The sequence below is a fragment of the Drosophila melanogaster genome, chromosome 3R (assembly GCF_000001215.4).
Source record: "Drosophila melanogaster chromosome 3R".
NCBI classification, from domain to species: Eukaryota; Metazoa; Arthropoda; class Insecta; order Diptera; family Drosophilidae; genus Drosophila; species Drosophila melanogaster.
The window spans coordinates 15,109,272-15,132,222 of NT_033777.3; the positions used below are offsets into that span (position 1 = coordinate 15,109,272).

Sequence of the window (22,951 nt, forward strand, 5' to 3'; positions counted from 1 at the left end):
TAATGATGAACTCCAATTAAGAACACAAGTCCGTTTTAAGTTGAAGGCAGCCGTCGGGCTGACATATATTTATTCAATTTCTTCTTTTGATTTTAGAGTAGGCAGAAATGGTTCTGTCAGCTCAACGTCTACAGAGTCTCTCCGATTTTACAGTTTTTAATATATTTGGACTTAGGCTAATCCGCGTAGCTGCGCTGCCGGGTACGCCAGCAGCGGAGCGGCGTTCTTATGTATATCTTATATATCTAGGCTTATCGGGAGAGCGAGATATGTATGTACGTATGTAATATGTATTTGGTCGGCGTGTGAATGCTGACCATGCACTTATACTTTTTGCCTTCGAGTGGGTGATCATGTTACATCCGCCCTGGCCTAACTGCGTGCATAAACATAAACATAAACATAGCAACAAAGTGCTGCCATAAGTTAATATGCTATTTTATTTAATTGTTCTTAATATTGCATAGGCACATACTACATTAATCTTTAATTTCTGCAAATAAATCTGATATATTGCCTGAATTCAAACATGCCATTTAAGCTTCAAACTTTTTAATCGTTGTTTAGGTACAATAAACACTTTTTGTGCTGCTAATCAACTACTTTTTTGTTACCCCAATTGAATAGCTCCTGGTTGTTTTCCATACATAGCCGTTCTATTTATCTTCTGTATTTATAAATCATGCAAGAGCTCGCCCATTTGTACTTGACCCGCCTCCCACGTTGACCCTGAACCTGCGGTCAACTGTTGAACAGTTGCAGCCCCATTCCACAACCACCGGGAAAGCCCTTCGTGGCCACGCCCATCACAACAGCAGATGTCTGTTTAGCCCTGTGGGTGAGCTAGAAATGCATTCCAATTGACATTAATCAGAGCTAATTGGGTTATTTGCTCGACTTTGCAATAAACAGCAACCCATAATCGGGCCGCAGAGCTAAAACTAAACCTAGCCTCAGTCCACAGCCCGTTTAAAAGCCACTACAGTGGAGCTTCGAACAAGTGAACTATATAAATTTAAATTTGAAATTCTCTTCAATTCAGTTATGGTTTAATACTTCAAGTCTATAAAAGTGTTTACTAAAAACATAAACTACTTCATTTATAGGCTACTCATCGAAGCTCGACTGTGGCATCCCGGGCAGGTCCCGAACCCTCGGGCCAGAGCACCAGCCAAATCCAATTGCGACCCACATCAGCCACCACCTTGGTGGCTTCCGTTGCTGTCTTTCTTCATTTCCTGACTGCACACAATTGTGATAATTAGTTTTGCACTTTTGCACACTCTCGACGAGCGAAGGATTGGTGGTGGCGGCGGCGGGGGAATGGGTTTGGCTATGGGTATGGGCACCCAACATGGAATCCAAACGGCTATGTTCACTCATTCAGTCTATCGCCCCAGTGGCAGTCACCCAGTCCCGCATCCATGTGCCATGTGCCGCCTCCGCTGCTCCCTGCCCCGTTTGCTTTCCACTCGGTTATGGCATTTTGTGCGCTTTCAGTTTGATGTGCAACAAAGTGTAAAATTATTTAATAGAATTTCGTGCATAATCAATTTATGTGCAGCAGAGAGCCCAGCATTCAGTCGCCCATTCAGCGTCCAAGCCATCTAGCCACATAGCCAAGCAAGGACCTTCCGTCAGTCAGTCAGTCAGTCAGTTAGTCAGTCAGTCAGGCAGTCTGTCATCCTGTGAGTTTTCCAGTTCGCCAGTGGGCCAGCATTGAAATGCTGAAACTTTGCCCATGCTAATGGCTAAATAAATGTCCGACTTTCTGCTTTGTTAAATATTCTTTTTTGTGCGTGGCGAAGGCAAAAAAAAAAAAAGTGGCGAGGTTATTAGAGTGGTTTTTGAAAAAACCACGAACGAAAGTTTGCCACAAATAATAAATGTTGCAGGGCAAAAAGAATTATTTTTAAGTTCACTTGTTAAAATGTAGACATTAAGCCTTTAAATCTTAGTTCCGTTTGCTAGATTTCTATTTATATATTTATTTCTATTGCTAGCTATATTTCTTGAACGCTTAATTGGCACACAGACCATACATATATCATTTAAAGTATCTCCAGAGTTCTGAAACGATTCCTAATTGCCAATGGAAATAAATTTCATTCTGTGCAGCAGTAATTTAAAAGTGCACAAAACTTTCTTAATTGGGCAAACTGGTAGCTAGTTTTATTCATATTGCACAATTTAAAACCATTAAAGAGTTTGCTGGCGTAATTCGAAAATATTTTTCAATGACATACTACGGTATCATATTACAGTATTATGCCATTTAAGTCATATTTTTCAATTTCCTGCGAATCTTATTCACAACTCACTTGCAATAGTAGAGCCTCCCCTCCTTGCCCACATGAACACTCCAGCCGGGCTTGAGCTTTTCCTGTATGGCCTCCAAGTGTCCATCAATTTCTGGCCAATTTTCGGTCATGCCAGCGATGACGCCCCCATGACTTTGACCCAAAAGTGGCCCATAGATCCCGGTGCCGCAGTTAGTTTCATTTGCTAACCCAGTGCTCAGCTCCGTCGATGCTGTACCCTCCACTTCCGTACATCCAGATGGGTCTGGTGTTGCTGTAGCCATTGCTGTGGCTGTTGTTGCCATTGTCACTGGGATTCCGGAGGATTGGGTCAACGGACATCCGTTGGAGCGGGTGGGCGTGGCATGGACAACAGAGCCATTTGTTGTCGGCAATGTTGTCAATTGAGGCGATGATGTTCGTGTCAGTAGCAAGGGCTTGGGGTTGGATGTTGCTCCTACGCCACCACAGACGCCTCCCACTCCGCCTGCTCCACCCGCGCCACCAGCTGATGTTGCTCCTCCGGTCGATGTTGCTGTTGTGTTTGCGGCATTTTGTAGCGGATAGACATCACTATTCGAACGCCCCGAAGGCAGTAACATCATTGAAACACATTCGCTGCAAAGAGAGAAGAGCAGAATCGGTAAGGCACATAAGTCAAGTTGTTGTCGGGCCATTTTCACACATTGTTCGATCCACAAATCACATTCCATTCCATTCCACTCCACTCAACGACCAAGTCGACCGACCCACTTTGTTCGCAAACAGGCTCCTCCATAATTCAACATCCAGCTAACAGTCTGAAGACAGACCGATGGCATTGCCTTTTCTGCTCGGGTCTGGACAAAAAAAAAAAAAAAAAAAAAAAAACAAAACAAAACAGGTCCTCCATAACAGACTTCCCCACTACCATGGTCACCATTACCATCATTACCATCATGATCAGCAGCATGGTTGTTGTCATGATCATCGGGAAATGGTGGGATAGGTTCAGGTTTTAGGCCAACTCGTTTTTAGTGTTATGACACAATTTTCAATTTGCTTTTACTGTTTGGTTTCGTTCTCTCTCTTTTTGCATATGTTTTGCTCCTTTATTTGGCAATGGTGCAAAAATGGATTGGCCATGGCTGAGGAGGAACTGGTTTCGAAATGGGATCAAATAGTTGGCATCGTTTGCGAAATGCAGCTCTTGGGTGAAGTATGACAGCGATAAGGAAATGGAAATGGAAAACCCAGGCATACTTAACTAACTAAATGGTTTAATATTAATAATGCAAACAGTTATAGATTTATATCAAAGCTATTATGACATTGCACTTGGCATAAAGCCGTTTAATCCGCTGCCACAATATTTATTTAATTTACAAGTAAATCCATTTACTTTCTACCATACACACTGAGTAAAAACAACATGCCAAAGAAACTGAAACAAATTTCAACAAATTCGTTTTGGACAAACCCATTCGAACATCGCCACCGACCGAATTGATCAATCCCGCCCACATTGTTTACACTGGGCGAACTCCTCAATAATATCAAAGAGCATTTGCATAATGTTTAGATTTCAACGCCACCAACGACAGCATTTCGGCTTTTGGCTCTGACATGGTTCAGTAAATGGCTGGCAAAAAGATTTTTTCAAATTTATTCCGCACCGGAAGGCGGGAGTGTGGAAGTTGAGGAAGTTGTGGCAGTTGTGGCAGTGCAGGGATAAAACATAGATACGTCTGCCAGAAGTATCAATCTATCTATCTATGTAAGTAAGCATGTGCGTCTGTGTGGGTGAGTGCCAATGGCCGATAGTGCGACTAGTTGGCTGAGTCCAAACAACAAGAGGACGCTTGGAAAAATGGATGTGTTTGTTTGCTTGCGCAATTTCACTCGATGGCTGCTTGGCTTGGCTTGGCTGGCGGAAACGGTGCGAAACGGAAAAGGAGTCTGCAGAACCGGAGAACTGGAGTGGCGTACGGATAGATGCGACTTCAAAAACCGAGATACGACAGATCCCAGCCAAACAAAGAGACATCCATTAGGCGAGCAGAGCAGCCGGGGGACAGCTCATCAACTTGCAACGTGATAATGACAGGGAGAGACAAAAGGAATGGGCTCTGCACTGCAGGAAATGGGGATTTACTCTAATTAATAGCTTTTTGAAGTTCGATAAACTGCCAAGTCAACAATTACTTCTATTTAGAAACAAATATTAGAAGAAGTAACCTTACCTAAAATATAATATATATAGATGGATAATGCATTGTATGTTTATATTTTTATACTTTTCTTTTTTAAATTATTAGCAGATTGCTGGCAATTTTTTACAGTGCCATTAACGGCTTGGCAAACAACGGCTAGCGACTAGCGACATGGTCAAGTTCCTTCTGCGACTTCTACTTCTTATGTGTGCTTTTCTCCATTCTGGCTATCTTCCTATGTGGTGCAAAAGTTTTATAAACAACTTGTGCTGACACACACTCGAACACTAAAAACTGGAACACTTGAACAATGTTTTGAATTACATATTTTCTTTGTTTGGGAGTGAACCAAATAGACAAGTGCAAAAATGTTCATAAAGTTGTTCTCCCTCGTTTTTCATTTCTGGGTTAGGAATGCTCGACTACGGAATGTTGATTTGGCTCGAGACACAAACTTGCCCAGCAGTTGAACGGATCCCCCGAAAAGGATCAAATATTTCGTTGTATATTAAATGTTTGTAAAATATACCATATCATAAACTTGTCTTACAGTGAAATTGGTTACATCTAAATACGTTTGAGTTCCCATGGAATTTCACGACTGCTTTTGACAAACAAAAATCAATTTTGAAAAGATCACACATTCCCCCTCTTTCTTCCCCTCCCTCTTGCTCATCGAAATGAGTAAGAATTTCAGTTAGCATGTGCAGAGAACCCAGAACTCTTAGCCGAGCAAACATTTTCGCTATCGTCAGAAGCTTTACACATCCCATCCTAGTGTAACCGATACGAAATACGAAAGCGGTTCCAGCTCATGCCGCCCATGCATTTGGACACCAAGACCAAACACAAAAGTTGTCAAGAAAGAATGGCTATCAGGAAGGGGCTGAGGGGTAGTTGGTGGCCGGGACAGGAAGAGGGGCCAATGGAAACGGGAGCGACACTTCCAGCGAATGATTTGTGTCAACAGAGAGAAAAGGCAGCTGAGAAATGTTTATGCACGTGGCGTTGCGTTGTGTGAGTATCTATGTGCGATGGATGACGTCGGGGCAATGACAGAGATCAGTAAATGGAAACCACACATAGCACATACATTGGCGGGCAATACTATAGGTATCACTACTGAAAACTACATTTACACGTAATGAAAAAGGAATTAAATAATTTGTATATAACCCTTTTTTTTACTAAGCTTTTATCTTTGTATCACTCGGATTTGTTGAACAAATAACTGTTGGAAAAAATAAAGCGAAAGTAAACTCAATTATTTGATAAAAACGATTAGTTATGAAAACAATAAGCAAAACTCAAACCAAAAACACAAAAACATTAACAAGCATTTCGCGCAAACTTTGCGATATGAAAACGTCAAAAAAGTCCACTTACAGATGTAATTCCCCCAGATAATTGCACGAATCTGCGGATAACATCTTGATTGCTATTATTTTGTCCGCAAGTGTTCGTGCCATGGACAGTTGTAAAATGTCAGTGCGGAAATTGTGCGGAGCAGTGAAAAGAAATAAATGAAAAGACAGCAAGAGTCTGATGATGGGCGATAACAAAAAGCGAGCAGCATCAAGAACGAAAATGTTGACCAACAGTTACAAATAAAAAAAATAATAACAAACAAGCGCTGGAAGAAACAAAAAAAAAAAAAAAACAAAGTTAAGCTCTGCAAATTGTCCCAGTTCCGAGGGCTTAAATGAAAGGTGGATTGTTATTGCAATTTCCCCCTGCGACGAAGGAAATTCTCCTTTGTGAAGAAATTAAACACAATTTGTGAATGCATTTGTTATTCGCAGTCGCATTCGCATTCGCATTAAAGACTCCAGCAATTTGCAGCTCTTACAGCAGCCCAGTTTTACCCCCCTCCCCATTTGCCATTGCCACTCTGGCTTTTACCAATTTCGCTCCGTTTCGTTATTGTTAATTGAAAAGAAATTACGGCTGCACAATGAAATAAAATTGCGTCGCGTTATTTATTTTGCCGACGCTGTCGCTCATTTCAATTACATTTAACACAAAGTAAAAGTAAAAAGAAATGGGCGTGCGCATATTAAAAAATAATACGTATACGTACGGGTGACTTCATATTTGTACGGCTAAATATTTTAATGGAAATTGCCTATAAGTGTGGTTGATTTTCTGTTCCAGTGTAATATTATATATCCAATAAAATTACAGATTTCAATGCTCTCACCTAAAATGTGACTTTTAATATAGAAATTAAGATACTTTATTTGCTGTTTTTAACTTGTATATAATGCTATTACTTTGCACTCGTTAGCATGCCAGAGAATCAATAAAATGTAAGCAAAACCTTTAAAAAAAAAACATCAAGCTCAGCTCCCCGTAGGAATAAGCATGTGCCAGCCATTTAGTTAGATCGTTATAAATGCACATGCGATGCGATGGTGTGCGTGGCCATATCCATACCCACATCCATATAGACACGGCACCCATAACTACCCAGGCATCGATATATCGGGATATCGCTGCCGTCGGTTGCGGTTGAACGTGATTCTCGAAATGTCACGCACACACGGCAAAATGAAATGAAATGAAAGAAAAGCAACAGCGGTATATCAATTTGTTTTATTTTTTTCGATTTGGTTTGGGGGCAGGGACTGGGGCTGGGGCACTCATGGTACATTCATGAAAACGCTTTCGCTTTGGACAGCCAGCGATAACATATCCATTCATAAAACTTGGCAACCAAGAGCAACCTATGCTACCATGGCAACGTGGCTCTGATAAGGCGCGAGTACGAGTATCTAGATAGTTTTAAGTGCGGAATCCGTCTGTGCAACGCATGCAAGCTTTGCTGATGTTCGACGTGAGATTGCACAGCAATGAGGGTCTTCTAGCTAGCTCTCAGATTATAAAAAACATTCGATCTATTTACAATTCATAAAACTCATTCCTGAGTAAATGGTTTTATGTTCTAACAGAGCTCATTTCCACACAAATTAAACATTAGCAAATTGATTTCCTCACGCTTCCAAATGCCAAACTGGAAACTTTAGTACATGCAACACCACTTAGCCCTATATTGAAAGAAAATATTTGCATTTCCCATCGCTTTGTAGCTGTAAGAGCTCCTTAGCCAAACGGGAATGAACATCACTTGGGGCAACATTTAATCCAACTAATTCGTACCGTCATTAACCGAGTAATTTCACACTTTGAGCTGGGATATCACAACAATGGCGCCGACATCAAACGTATCGGAAAACAGGGCGAGAACAATGTAGCAGGGGAATCCTTTTTGTCTAGAACGACTCATTAGCAGAATCACTGGGGCACGCCCAAAAGTAGGCAACTCAAACGCAGACACTGAAAATACATTACAGACACATTTTGAGGAAAGAAACTCACTCGGCTGATTACAACTAAGAGCCAAACTTTTAATTGATATACCGTGAACCCCACACACGAGGTCCAAAAAAAAGAAAGAAAGAAAGAAAGATGTTGACTTACGACGGCCAAATAATGAGTTTTTAACAAGTTCACGGAAAGAAAAGGTATTCGTTGTGAGGAAAACGAGAGAGTTTATTAAGTGCCCGCCGGGCAGAGCTGTCTTTTCACATTTTTTTTCCCCATTTCCCCCCTCCATTTTAATAAGTACAGCAGCGAAATGTCAAATGCAACAGCCCAGCGAACTCGTGGAGCTTGTACACCTGAAAGTATTCACCTTATAGCGCCTGACATAACGTGATGTGAAGTCTTCTCGTTTTGGGGGAAAAGAGGCGGGGGCGGGGGGTAGGTATTGCATGTAGTGCAATTTTCACGTATCCAAGTCACATATCATGGGCCAATCGTGAGGCAGGCGGCGAAAGAAAGAAAGAAAGTACTGGTAACGTGCCTTGCTTTTTGGCTAACCTGATTGATTTCAACATATTCATCAGGCAGTGCCACGACCTCTTCTCCACTCCCCCATTCGCCTCACCTCCTCCCAAATCCGTCCAACTCACTTATTCATTCACTTATTGCCGCACTCACACTCAATCTTGGGCATGTGGATCCCGTTTGATTTCAAAAACAGCACGTGTCTACAGTGAAATCGATTAGACGCAATTATTTATAATAATACTAGTTCATTATAGATTCTCTATGAACTTAACATACGGCATGGTATACAACCAATTCTATGTTTATATTTCACATTTCTGTTTAGAATTAATGTTTCTTAAAAAATAGCTGAATATGTGTAATCCTGCCCAGTCTTTTATTTCAGTGCACACCTCTCGGTGTTTTCCAATGCCATCGAACGGCAGTCACGAAACAAGCAGCTCTATGAAGTCTGGGATTATTGAAGCGATGTCTCAGTTTCGTAGTTTTCCGCTTGACGCAAGCAGGCTTTTGTGGCTTTGGTTTTTGGTGGGTGGGATGGTATGGAATGGCATGGTTCGTATGTGTTAACAGCTCGAAGAAATGTTGTTGCTGTTGCTGCCCTGCCGAGGGATTATCAAATTGGCCCGGAGATTGTCTTGGCTGACGGGCAGCATCTGGTTAGGCAAATGTCGTCAACTTTTGTGGCTGTCGAAAATTTGGGCAAAGAGTTTTCAAACATTTTTCACTTGGTAAACTTTGCTGATAAAATGGCATGGCATATGGGCTATTGAAATCCCACTTAATACGAACGACTTTATGTTTAATTAAATTGGATTAAGTAATGCGCATACGACCTGATAAATTTCCATTCATGATTTGCCTTAAAGGCTTTAGAAGTTATTTCCATCTATACATTTTATGAAAATTGTGTATTTACTTGGGATATACGAAGCCAATTATCATCTTGGTAATTTATTAACAAATAGGTTAAATAAATGGGATATAAATTCATTAAATTTATAGATAATATTCCATTTCTCATTTTGAATTTATGTTACCTTTAGTATACTCATACGACCTGTGACATTTTCGAATATCCTGGACACTAAAAGCTGCATAAAATTATGCAAATGAATAACGTTTATCGCTTCGGCAACTTCGCATATGGAAATTAACATAATATTTCATATTAAATAATACCAAATTTACCAAACGATACAATTTACGAACAAATATTATCATGTTTCGCTCCCAAGCTTACTAAATTAAATGTTCTTGTGTCTTGTTAACTAGAAAATGAATGCAAGTGTTCCCTTGTCTTATTAATAAAGCGAATAAATCAAATGAAACCAATTTGTTTTGTCATCCAAATCGTTTCCAATTACCGCATCTATGTATCCATTTCTCGGTCTGTTACCCAATCGACAGCAGAGGAAAACCAGGGATTATGCTTCCCCGTCCAAACATCTTGTAATCATTTAGGACAAATGGCCTTTGGAGGAGGCATTACGCACTTGGCTCTTGCAGTGCCGCAGAGCCACTGAGCGGAATGTAAATTTTTTACGAAATAGCTGAGACACTTGTATCATTAACAGCTGTTTCACATGACACATGACAGGGCACACGGGTGGGTTGGGTTTTGTGTGGTGGTGGGGTGGTTGGAGCTGCTGACCCGGTGGCAAGGCCATCCCACGCTGATGACGATGAGCGAGTACAGGCGAGAAAGTAGGTAGGCCAGAAGGGAGGAACTAACAAGCACACGCCCTCCATCGCTAATGACTGCGAATGAACCTCCTTGACACAATTATGAAGGGAAGATTCTCGGAAGACAGGGAGCAGGTGGCTGGGGGGCAGGGGGTGGTGATTTCAGGCGCCCATTTCGAGGCACTGGCGCAGCTTAAAATAATGGAAACAAATTGCAAAATTGTTTAATGTTCGTGGCGCGTTTGGCAATTTGTCGTCCTTCATTTGCCACAGTCTCTCTGCCACACACACACACACACACACACAAAAGCAGAGGGAGAGGGAAATGGATACCGGATATAGGACACAATTGGCGGAAACGTTCGGCCGGGGAGTTATTGATTTTCGAATTTAACGGTTTTATGCTTTATTGGCCAAGTCAATTGTTAGCCATTTGTTTTTCGCCTCTGGCTCTGCCTCGACTTCTGCTTTTTGCTCTGTCTTGTGCTTCAGTTCCAGAAATTCCTTGGACTCCATGCCCTTTTAACTGCCTCTTCAATGGCTAAAGTGTTCACTGGTCTTAAGTGAACTACATATATAATTTATGCGAATGGCTATATTGCTATCTATATTATTTATTTAGTTTCTAGCTCACATACTGTGTTCCTTGAAAGTTGCCTCGTATAATAATAATAAATGCAATGATTCAATAGGTTCCTCTCTTCGAGTTCCCACTGTACCTTTTATTTTTCCTGGCTTCCGGTCGCGCTTCGGCGGCTTTGAAATTGGCTTCTCCTTTTTTTTTTTTTTGCCTTTTCACTTAAACCGAAATGTCATTTCGATTCGGCTCCTTACAAATGGCCATTCAGGTGGCCTCCCCCTTTCGCCACCCAAAAGTCCACCCAGTCAATTTGTTTGCCGCTTGTGTCTTGGCGAATTAGCCGTTTAGCCGCAAGGCCAAAAAGGAGATGGGAAAAGCTGACCAGGATCGTAGGGCGTTCCAGGTGTGCGTGTGCAGAGCCCAAGGCAGGGCAATTACTTGCATACATATTGGGGCGATATGGGTTCGAAACATGTCCTGTCCGCTCAGGCGGCAAGTGAAGGGCCATCGCAGAAGCAGGCATTTGACCTCATCCTTATCCCCGGAATCGAAAATACGTTAGATAAGAAAGATGTTAGACAAGCTCCACGAAAAAAAAACGGCAGTTGGCTATAACTTCTAGAGCAGAACTTGGCGTATTGGTTGGCAGACAGAAGTTGGCAAATATTTTTACACAAACACATAAAAGAGGATGGAGATTGTCTATGGGCTTTTGGGATTTATTTGTGGAAGTTGGCCAAGCGCCCGAAAGGTCGATTCAATTTCCGTTGAAATGAGATTAACTGGAATGTGCAAAATTCATGTTTTGTCAAACTTAATTGGAAAATTGAGCATAAGAAATTTGAGAAGGAAAAATGGTATGAATATTTTTACTGAACGTCCAAAGAATTCGCTGATGGACAGCTGCGTAAATTGAGAAATTTCCGTAGAATATTTCTTAGAAAAGTTAGATGTGTTTATGGAATATATTTTTGTAACAAGAACTATTGATTTCAAGGAGCACACTATTTCAATCAGAAAAGCTTTAGTTAGATTAAATGGGTAACAAAGAAGTAAATAATGAATAGGTAAGTCAAAGTAAGATTGACATTTTCCATTAATTTCAAAGTATTTCGGTATTTAGCCGTCGAGCGCTTCTAATTGAAATGACTTCAAATGACTGGAACTTAAAAAGTTCAAATTAAAAATTCTCGAATCGTGTTCAATCGAGGAATTCCATCGCTCTGTCCGTGGATTCATTAGGCCAGGATTCGCCATGCCGGCTTGGCTCAGGTGACTCCGATCCGATCCGACCCCTCTAATTTCCAACACTGCTCACTTTGTAGGCCACTCGAATGCAGGTGGCACACGGAGACAAGGCAAAGGTCCTACCGTGTGCACTTGCTATAAATAAACGCACACACAGGCACGTAGCAGGACTTCTTTGGTGGCAGGACACGGAAGCGGAAAACGCCCCCGAGGCGCGCATTAATTACGACTTCCGGTTGGAGCTGCTCGATGGACGGAAAAAGCGCTAGCAGGAAGCAAGGAAATGTCAGATAACAAAACAGAAAACGCCATTAAACCGATTGAATGACAGCCTGATCAAATGAGTGAATGAATGAATGGATAGGGAGCACTTTGAGTTCGGCTTGAAATGTCACGTTTCATCAGCGTTGGAAAAAAAAACCAATCAGATAATATTGAATGGAGAGTCCTTGGCCAATGAGATATCTATTTGATTTCAGTAAATATTTAAGAAACGTTTTTGTAAACGATGTAGCTATTAAAGTAGCTTTTAAATTTGAAGACTTGCCCGGGCGAGAATCTGTTGAATTCTAAGAAAACCACCAATCAAATTTTACGATGCACATTTTAGGAATTGAACAATCTTTATGGGTCTTTTTTTTCCCAACCACCTCTAAAAGCAAGAATGAGGAAACCAAATCATGCAATCAATAAACAATGATACGGGCAGAGCAATTCCAATTCCATTCTATTCAGTGGATACCCCCTTTGTTTACACGAAAGATTTGTTAACAAGTGTGAAGTGAAAAGCCGAAGATGGGGAAATTAGTGTAGAGGTGGATATATTTCCAAATGCCGCAAAGAGTGGGTGAACAAAGGGATTATTGACTTGGGCCAAGTTTATTTTACGCCAAATGAGCTCAACCGCAAAATATCGATTTAAATCAATGTCCATCCAACTTCCCCTCTTTTCTCCTCCTTTTTTTTTTCATGGGCTCCGGTCTGTTCTGCTCTGCCAAGTGGATTTGTCTACATCGTAGGGAGGAGGGTGGGGGCTTGAAAATGGAAAATGAAGGGGGGGAAAGGCGGAAAAGCAGGGGGACTGAGGCAGGTCACGGTGCCTTGCCTCCATGAATGGGAGCTCGTGCACATGGCTAAAAAACAAGGGAGGCGGTCCTCAGAAGGGGGAGGGAGCCCGTTGGGGCAGCTTCTGGGCTGGCTGCGTCCCCTTTATTTTTAGACATATCGACGTCTCAGCTATAAATATTATTTCTATTTTATTACACATTTTATTCCATGCGATGTTTTCGTTCTTTACTCTCCCGATTTTCTTTCAAAGCTCTCGAGCGCCAAAGTTGTACGTACTTATATTCTCGGCTAGGGCAACATCTGGCCACATCACGTGCCAATCCATTTGAAAATCCCCTCTCACAGCATGGATGGTCATAACAAAAAAAATAAATTATATTACATTGTTGGAAAGAAGGCACTACCATGGGACATAACGTAAAATGTGCATTAATGTATGCGCAGCATCGGGTTAATGCTGCCACGAAAGCCATCATAAAAGATTGGTTTTGATTTCAATAAAGTTGTCACAAAACAAAAGGGCACAAAACAGCATCCGAAAGATATTAGATTTCAGACAAAGATTCTGGTTAGTTAGAAGGTTTTCGTTGAAAAGGGCTTAAAGATCGATTCTTGGTATTTTCGAGATAAGCATTCAATTCTTTATGGTGATGCCAGAACCAAACTGAGAGAAGCGCACATGTGACACTTTTAATACGTGATAAAATGTATATTTGATAATTACTATTGTTTATATTCATAGAACATGAACTGTAGTCCTTTCGTCTGTACTACATTAGATGACACCATTACTTCATTGAGTCCTAATGATCTTTCATAATCCATCAAGATCATGCTCATAATCACGTTCCCCACGTTGGCCATCCATCTTCACATTGAAAATCTTAGGAAATACGGGCCAAAACGAGATCACTTGTCTACGAAAACGAAAACGATGCAGTGTCGGCAAGTTGAAGACCTGAGAAGGCCCTTAGACCCGCAAATAGACGAAGCCAAAGGGAAAGGCGATGGGATGGGCTCACTGGCGAAGTGAAGAGGCGTTGGCATTGCGTTGACGACCACGTTACAACTGACTGAATGACTAAGTGAGTGAATGAGTGACTGAGTGACGGAGTGGCGGGTCATACACATATAGCATATAGCATATAGCATATAGCACCACCACTGGCCGACCGATCCCACTGGAAAAATGAGATCTTTAAGAGCAAACGAAACGCTGGGGCAGTACAACACACAAAAACTTCGCCCGAAAACAAGACATCAAGATCAAGCCGATTTCAACGGAATTCCATTTAGTGCTGGGCAAATAAATAACAAATACGGCAAACAGAACCGGCAACAGGAACTACTTGTACAAGTGAAGTAAATGGAGGAGAAACAAGTTCAAGACGAAATTAAGGTGAAACTCTCTTCTGTTCTGTTTGGCAACGGAAAGTCGCGACTCGGGTCCCAAAAGCCACCAGAGTGATAAAAAAAATCAATGTTTGAGCTGGTCGCTTATTGCTTGATTCTGTTTGGAAAATGCTTGTTGATTTTTGTGGGCGGAGGATGAGAAATTCAGAGAGTTGGGGGTCGGTCACAGTTCGGTCCTTATCAACATTTGTCCAGGCGCGCAATAAACTCGAATCTATTGTGTTGGCCCAGGTCATTACTCTGCCCGCAATGGCCAAAATATATTGCTGCGGATGGGTCGCGGTATTAGATATTAGATATTAGATATTACTTTTTATACCCCAATAATGAAATAAGACTTTTCTGAGGGTGCAGCCAAATAAATTTAAGTAAAGCGTTGAAAAACATTGTAAATATTATACATGTATGTTAAAGAACAAACTGGATCATATGCTCATTCTTATAAAAGAACTAATAATTCATTAATTTGGTATTTTTCAGCCGATAGTTCTTAGTAAATATTGAGTATAAACAAATTTATCTCAAACCGAATATCGTCTCCTACAACTGAACTCAAAAACGTATCCTTGTCACAAGCAACCACAAGTGCATATCTCAACGCTACTTAACCTTCTATCTGAATTTCAATCCGGACCATCGAGCACTTGAAGAACACCAGTCACTGTATGCCACCCAAATCGCCCAGCCCCAATCAAGTGCCTTGACCCTTTTGGCCAGCCAGGAAAAAAAAGAAAACAGAATTATAATAATCGTATATTGCCGCAATGCCATAAAAGTTGACCAACTTGGGAGGGATTGCGGGCCGAGAGATATTCCATACATATAAATGAACTAATTTGGTTTACGCTTTTGGCCGGTTTTATGGACCGCAATGCCGGGCATTTGCGGCCCAGCCCGAAAGCCCTGGGAATTTCTCATAGTGTAGGAGTGATGGCCGCACAAGACAGCAATAATGCGGGCCAAAAACAATTGTACTAAAACATAAATATACTTTATTAAATAAGGAAAATACAACCATAATTCTTTGGCTTCCATTTCGTCTTGTTTTCCCCACTCCCCAATATTTTGGCCCCATCCTCTGCTGACGTTGTCTCTGCCCTCGTCTTTTTTTTCGATTTTTTTTTTGTTTTGTGGACTGGCGTCATGGTGGGCGTTTTGACAACCACGCGGCTAAATTCTGGCCTTACTTAACCAAAAATAATTATGTGGGATACGCCACCACTCACACATCAGAGCCAACTAAATTAAGCATATTTTAGCTATTTTTATAGAGAAATAATAATAATTTGGCTGCTTCTTGCCATTTGTTAATGGCTTTGATGAACAGCGAGGCGAGAACATACAAACAAATATTTCCAATAAAAATACCCAAAGATTTATGATAGCCATCGCAAGCAGATGTACCCTTAAACTAAATTTAAAATAAAATTTGAATGATTTGAAATTGAATTAATTGAATTTTAAGTATATATTAGGCCATGAGAAATAAATTTAAGTGCACAAAGATGGTTCCCTAATTGAGGCTATAATTTGCAAAGTAAGCTCATGGCCATTTGATTTTTCTCTTTTTTAAAATATCGTAGTACCCATTATGCGCTAGAGTATCGACCATGATGAAAACTCTTTTGCGAAACGCTAACAACGATAACAGCTTCCACCTGCATGTCCCACCAACAAAGCCAAAGGCAATGTTTTCCTCTTGTTTTTAGTTTTAGTTTATCCACGACTTCTCCCCAACTATTTCAGCGACGTTTGTGTCTCGTTTTTGTTTTGTAATTTATTTATAAAATCTTTCCCCCTACACACAACCAGACCAAAAGTTGAGCAGAAGACGCACCCAAAGAAAAGCAAAAAAAAAAAAAAAAAAAACTAAACTGACACCGGAAGTTGTGGCTGCCTCATCTTTGGCTCGTCTGGGGTCTTCTGCCCAATCTGCATCTTTTACTCTCCTTCGGAAGCCAGACAAATGCTTTAGAGACAAATTACTTGATTTGCATATACTTATATACACTCTCAACCGAAAAACCTCTCAACATTGTCAATTTTTTTGTACTTCTACACGCTCTTCACTCGCTTGATTCTTATTTTATGGAAATTTATCAAGAAATTGTCGGAGGCGGGATGCGGGCGGGTCGAGCGCAAATTTGACGCGCAGTGGAGCGCAGCAGGAGAATAATCAAGCAAAGGGAAAACTCCCAGCTTACCGCCCCTTTTCCCAGCTGCGCTCCACTGTCAGTTGGCCAAGCCGGCTTTACTTAAGACGGTCTCCATTCATTCATTAATGCCCAAAAGCAGCAGCGACGCGGGATAGACATCTGCAATACCCAGATACTTTTTATTACACGACTCCCGCTCCGCCGGCGAAAAACATTGCACCAGCATAATCCCAATAAGACGTTGATTCGGCCTGACGGACTAGATGCCATTGCTCTAGCAACGATTACAGCAGCACCAGTTATACAGTACACCAGTTCCACAGTACACCAGTTGCCCAGTAGCAGCGGTAGCCAGAGTGCCCAAAGTTAAAGCCAACAACTGTCGCCTCGAATGCACAGTGGTTCAAGGTCGTTGGGGAAACGATAATGCCGACAGATTTACGGTGAATGGATCAACAGATGGTTTATAGATTGCACGCATTGATGATAGGTTTATGAACAGGCAAAGAATTGGGAATACTGATGATTGTTTGATGGGATCAACAGATGGGCGGCGTATATATGTATATATAGGTGTGTATATTATCAACTACGGTTTAGAAACTTAAGTTTATAAATAGCAATAATCACATGATTTGTTTTATAGGTATTAAGCAGCTAGTTTGCAAAAAGCTCATTTTAATTATTTTGCTGATTATTAAAAATTACTATTACTTCGCCGCATTGCCGTTATCAAGCCATTTTAATATTTCAAATAATTAGGTGGGCATATAATCAGTGGCCTAGAGTGGGTAATTAAGGAAAACTAGTTTCCACAGATGAGGCATAATCTGAATGCGATGCCTGACTGATGCCCTTAACAGATTGAAATATAAGTAATGCCAGGCGGCGCCTTAAGGCTGACTAAGCAAACTTTTCCAGACCCAGTTGCTATCAAGCGATGATCAGGTGTAATCCGATCGTTTATAAATAGTCTGGCGTAACATCGAAAACAATCTGCGCTGTTTGGAGCACTTAATCAGGCGGTAACATCAACCTGATTATGCAGCAGGGCGCCATTACTTAAGCATCATAGGAAATGAGTTCATACATTTTCAGATCACTTTTCTACCAATGTGCAATGGTACAATCGTAAAAATGTAGGGAATTAAGTCAGTCAGTGACTGTGTGTAACAGTTAACTGAATTTGTCTCTTACCATCTCGTTTGAGCCCAAAGTTGCACAACCGTGGCGGGGAAAAGTGGTGGAAAATCGGACAATTGGGTGAACAAAGGGGCGGCAACGGGGATCAGATGAAAGTCTTACTCAATCCAAGTTGCAGTCTGGGGCAAAAAGTAAAACTCAGTTTGAATGCAGCGCAACTAATTAGTTTTGAGGCTGCTTTTCTTGCTGCTGCTGTAATCGCAGTGGGCCACAGACAGCGACAATTTTCCCACTGAATTTTCACTTTTTTTCTTTACCCGCGCTTGGTTCGCTACGTGCCCGGCTAAAGAAATCAAAGAAAAACGAGTTAAACAAAAGAATTTATGAGCTACGAAAATCTTTTGGCCCCGCTGGTGGGAAAAAACGGGTGGGGAAAATGGTAAAAATTGGAATATGGGATGGGAATGGGTGGGAGTGGCAAGCAGTTCTATCTTTGTTATTTTTCCCATTGGCATCGTTGTTTTTCCCAAACAAAATTTCCATAAAAGTACATGCTGGCAGTCGTTGAATTAAAATATTTAAATTGCTTTGTCAAGCCAGATATAAAGCATATTCCTTTAAATCCAATGTGTACATACGCATATATTTTTATTTAAGTTGTCTAAAAGATCTCAATTAATTCCTGCTTGGCGCACAAACTAAATGAATTACGCTCCGACCAACAGAAACTTTCGGAGATTTATGATTTTCGAAATGAAATATGGCTTTGGTAGTGCAGGATTTCTCTAAGCTAAAATATTGTTCTCCTTTCAAAATGTGAACCGAAGGAAAGGCCAACGAAGCTTGTAAAATTAATAGAAATTTATGGTTTTATGGGTAACAGCTTACCTCAAAAACTTGTTACACAATAACCTTTAATTATATAATATTTAAGAAGTATAAAAATAAACAAAAGCAACAAATAGCATTTAATTGATTTTAAATAGGCTATTTTAAGTGATCGAAAGATTTACTCCGAAGATATTAACCAAATTGGGAATCCCACATATATCAGGAAATTGAACGTGCAGAAATGACAAATCAAAGTAATCGATGACCCTCCACAAGGGTATCAAATGGATGCCAAATGCCTTTACGATTATATATATACTTTTTTTTTATTTTATTTCGGATTTCTTTGTCGCGACTCTGGCCCGCTAAAATTCAAAATCATGGCCATGGCTCCTAGCATGCGATTTCACGTTTTTCGTTATTTTTATTTTTTTTTACGTCTTATGGTCTTTTAGCCCCACATCACAAGTAGAAAACACAATCACAAACACTCCGACCGAGAGACACGCAAATAAATAAATAAACATGGCTGAATAAATGAATATTAAATGGCCAAAAGCTTTGACCAAAAAGCGAAAAAGTGAGGAGGTAAATAAATACAAGTAATAATGGGAAGATAATAAACAAAAACGATATTCGATACGCAAATGGCAGCTAGTGTTTAAATGTTTGCCTGGCTTATCAGTTTCCTTTTTTTGTTTTGTGTTTGGGTTTTGGCATTTGTTTAGCCGAAGTCCGCAGCGGAAACTCAAAGCCTAGGCGCATGCATCCGCAGAATGCGTCAAAGATATTTCGAATTTTGATTGACGACGACAAAAGATTGGACGCCGACGTCATCCAGCAAATATTTCAAAGCTTGAATTTGAACTTCGGGCTTGACGTTGATATTTTTTTCTAATGCCTTTGCCGCCCACGTACGCGGCTAAAGATACAACAGCAAAAAGATACAACTGCGATAGATACTTCTATACACACACACATACATGTACATACATTTATTCAGGCGGGAGCGACGAAACCGCGAGAGCGGAAGCAACTACTTCGACAGCATAGAAGTGTGTGCGACCCAAGGGGGCGTGGCGGGAGGTGGAAACCGGGGGCGATGTGCGAAAGGGGGAGTGACAAGCTTTTGCGGTTTTTAGTTACACCGACCTCAGCTTGTTTGTCGGTACAGTGGGACGAATCGGAGTAAAATCCATACAAAAATATTATTATTAAAACTACTGAATAAAATAATACAACAAATAAATAAATAAAAAATATGAAATAGGTAATATAAGAACATAGTATTAGAAATTACGCATACGTAATACTTGAAAAAACCAAAGAAATTGTTAACATCAGAAGAGACTCATTTTGATTGTCTTAGATAATAAAGATATACCTAAGATGAAACCAAGCTAAAGAGCGGCAATTCCTATATTATTGGTTATCAAAATTATGCCTAGGTATCAATTTATCGCAAGCATCGTCAATCATTTCTTGATACTAATTATTGCATATCAGCATTCCATTCAGCGTCACTTTGTCCCCACTGTCTTTTGCCTTGCGCTATTGTCATTTACTTTGCGGCAAGCAATTACATGCGACAAGCCGAGCGGCAGTTGTTTGTTGTTGTTTTAGCTGTTGCTGCTGCTGCCGTTGATATTTGATGTTTGCAGCTTATGGTTTTTGTAGGCGTGGCCCAGTTTATTGTTGCTGTTGTTGCCGCTGTCGCAGTTCGCCACATTTGGCCGAGAAAATTGATGTCATGCCGACTTCTTTCTGGGCTCTAGCGCGAAAACATGCGTAAAAGGAGCTGCGAAAAGACAACTTCTCTGTCCGACCCAACCCGCTGCGCCCCCAACATGCCACACGCCCACTCTTTGTGTACTTAATGGCTGGTGAAATTAAAATGCCTGCGCAGCAAACAAACATGCACAAACTTTTTCGGCCAGCGAAGGGGTGTGGGTTAGGGTGGCACGATATGTATGTTGGTCGAGCAGGCCACAGCATGGAATAATATTTTTGGCATCCAAAAGTTTTGGTTATCTTAATTGAGGCTAATTTCAAATGAGAATAATATTAAAGCTTTAATTTCATAAAATCTAGTATTAAACTGTTTATGGAACGGATCAATAATGTGCTCTTAAGAAATTCAATCAAATATATTTTCCGCTTGGTCCCAAATCAAAGTATTAATTTGGTTTCATGTAAAAAGGGGGCATCAACCAACTATGGGTGGTGAGTGTTAACGGCGGTGGAGAGGCTGGGAAAAGGAGGGAGCGAGATGGGCTGCGTTTAACAGCGGCGTTGGCAGCAGCACTGGGCGCTTGGCATCTGTCAAACGTGTCATACGCAAAATAGCTTAACTGTCATAAAAACAACAAGTGCGTCAGGCACCGGAGATCGTAAAACGCTTTATTACAATACCCCACCAATTGGAGTGGGGGTACGGCAAATGTGCGGCGACGTTTATGTCTCACAAGTGGGTGAAAGGGGACGGAAAGGAAAGGGAATGGATGGTGGTGTGGGCAAGGTGGGCGAGAGGTAAACACTCGAAATTGCACAGGAATTCCTTGGGCGGTGTTTGTTGATTTACATAATGTTTATCTTTTACGTTTTACCCGATTTGTTTGATTTATTTATGAACTGACCCCAAAACCGACAAGATTTCTGTGTTCCGCGAAATTCTGTTAATATAATTAGTTCACACAGTGTGGATAATATTATAATGACCTTTCCAGCGTAAACTTTTAGATGGCTATATGGATTTAGATGGATATATAAAATATCAATTCAAAGTAAATATAACATCCCCATACAATTTGCAATACAAAATCGACCGTATTTTGGTTTAGTTAAACATTTCATCTATTTATTTCAATTTACCTATTTATTTACTTTCCTCCGCTTATTTGTTTGATTCTCTAATTTATTTATTTAGTATTCTTCCCACTCTCTTCCCCTCTCCCATTTCACCACTTATTTCCGTTTCCTTTCACCCCTTGCCGCTGCGCCATCTTCCTCTTCTGCTGGTCAGAACGCCAACGCCTCGCACAAATACACACGGCCATAGTTTTTTGCTCCATGCACATGGCTGTGTGTGTGTGTGAGCGTTGGGGGTTTTAATAATAGCGCACACACACATTATAAAAGCTCCCGCTGGAGCAGAGAAATGTTGCACTAAAAACTTCAACGCCCGCACTTCTGGCACATATCAAACAGCAAGCAGAAATCACAAAAGCAAATACAAAACTTTCTTGCCAACACACACACTCTCACATTTCGCTTCCCTTTTCAGAGAGAGTTTGTGGGCGGAAGAAAGGGCTGCGGAGGCGCAGGCAGGGGGCGGGGCGGTACTGCCACAATAATAGCCTTGTTGTCTGCGGCAACAGTTATGAAAAGTGCGGAAAAGAGAGGCAGACACATAAAAAACAGGAAGTTTGTTGACTTTTTTTCAATTAACACAAGGGACGGCGAGAAAGAGAGAGAGAGAACAATTCTCTGCTGGGGGAATTGCACAATTTATGGGCTTTTGCACTATGTAAACAAATGCTTATACAACAGTCCCCTATGCTGTTTATTAAATATGATTTTAGTTTTACTTTGCTTTTGCTGTATTGTGTGCGTTTTTCGGCTATTTGTTTAATTTAATATTCTCAATTTGTTGATTTCCTACGATTTAACTTTAACTTTCATGTTCATATTATACTTTTATTTTTATTTATATATATATTAAATAATTTCCACACATAGTTCATTTATTTAGTTTATATTACTTGATGAAAAGTTGAAAACAAAACCCCAACATAAATGCAAATCAAATCGCACGCACACCTGCAACTAACACCCACTCGCACACATACACATACGAGTATAGCGTACCTCTCACAACAACAATTAGTTTGCACCAAAATGCACTGGACGTCGCTGCTGCTGCTCCGCTGCGTCGCTGCTACTGCGCTATAGCCGCCAACGCCGCCACTTTGTTGTTGCCTTTGGGGCTGTTTTACCTTTGTATTTGCAAACACATAAAAACACACACACGCACTCACTTGGCGGCGCCGCTTTCTTTACACATTTTTCAAGCAAACTTTTTTCAAAAGCACACAGAGAGGCAGAAAGGCCCGCTAGACCGCTATTTCCGATTCCAGTTCGAACCCGAATCGACGACCGTCCCGCTCGCGATGCAAAAACACAATGAGACTGGCGCGGCAACAGCTGAAACAAACCCCAAGTGTTATCGATCTATCGACGAAGTGTTATCGACATTGTATACCCGCTATCAAGTTCGGTGCGTGTCTCTGCTAAGTTGGGAGTGTGTACTAGCTATTTAAGGGTAATTTGAAATTCGAAACGGGGACTTCCCGAAAAGGTAATAAGCAGTAATTTAATTTTAATTTAATTTATTTGTGCTTTATCCCTTATATATATATGTACATTTCATTAAAGCTAATGGTATAATTAGGTATTTACAGTGTTTAGCTAAGGCTTTCATCT

The 22,951-nt window shown here is 40.8% G+C and overlaps 1 protein-coding gene and 1 non-coding gene across 3 annotated transcripts in view, besides 2 other annotated features; both read right to left on the reverse strand.

Moving 5' to 3' along the window:
- Nucleotides 1-479: part of a mobile genetic element that runs on past the window's edge.
- Nucleotides 1-22,655, reverse strand: part of CG42788 (uncharacterized protein) — a 35,970-nt gene extending 13,315 nt beyond the window's left edge. For both annotated transcript variants that reach the window (NM_001202293.3, NM_169609.4), the window contains exons 1-2: nt 22,337-22,655; nt 2,322-2,918 (exon numbers count right to left, since the gene is read on the reverse strand). In NM_001202293.3, the coding sequence (NP_001189222.1) occupies nt 2,322-2,905 (584 nt within the window). In that variant the 5' untranslated portion in view covers nt 2,906-2,918; nt 22,337-22,655. The remainder of the gene's footprint in view (nt 1-2,321; nt 2,919-22,336) is intronic.
- Nucleotides 21,483-21,588, reverse strand: mir-2493 (mir-2493 stem loop). The gene has a single exon (NR_048392.1). It is a non-coding gene; the product is annotated as a mir-2493 precursor RNA (primary transcript).
- A 185-nt stretch (nt 22,656-22,840) lies between the features above and the next one.
- Nucleotides 22,841-22,951: part of a mobile genetic element that runs on past the window's edge.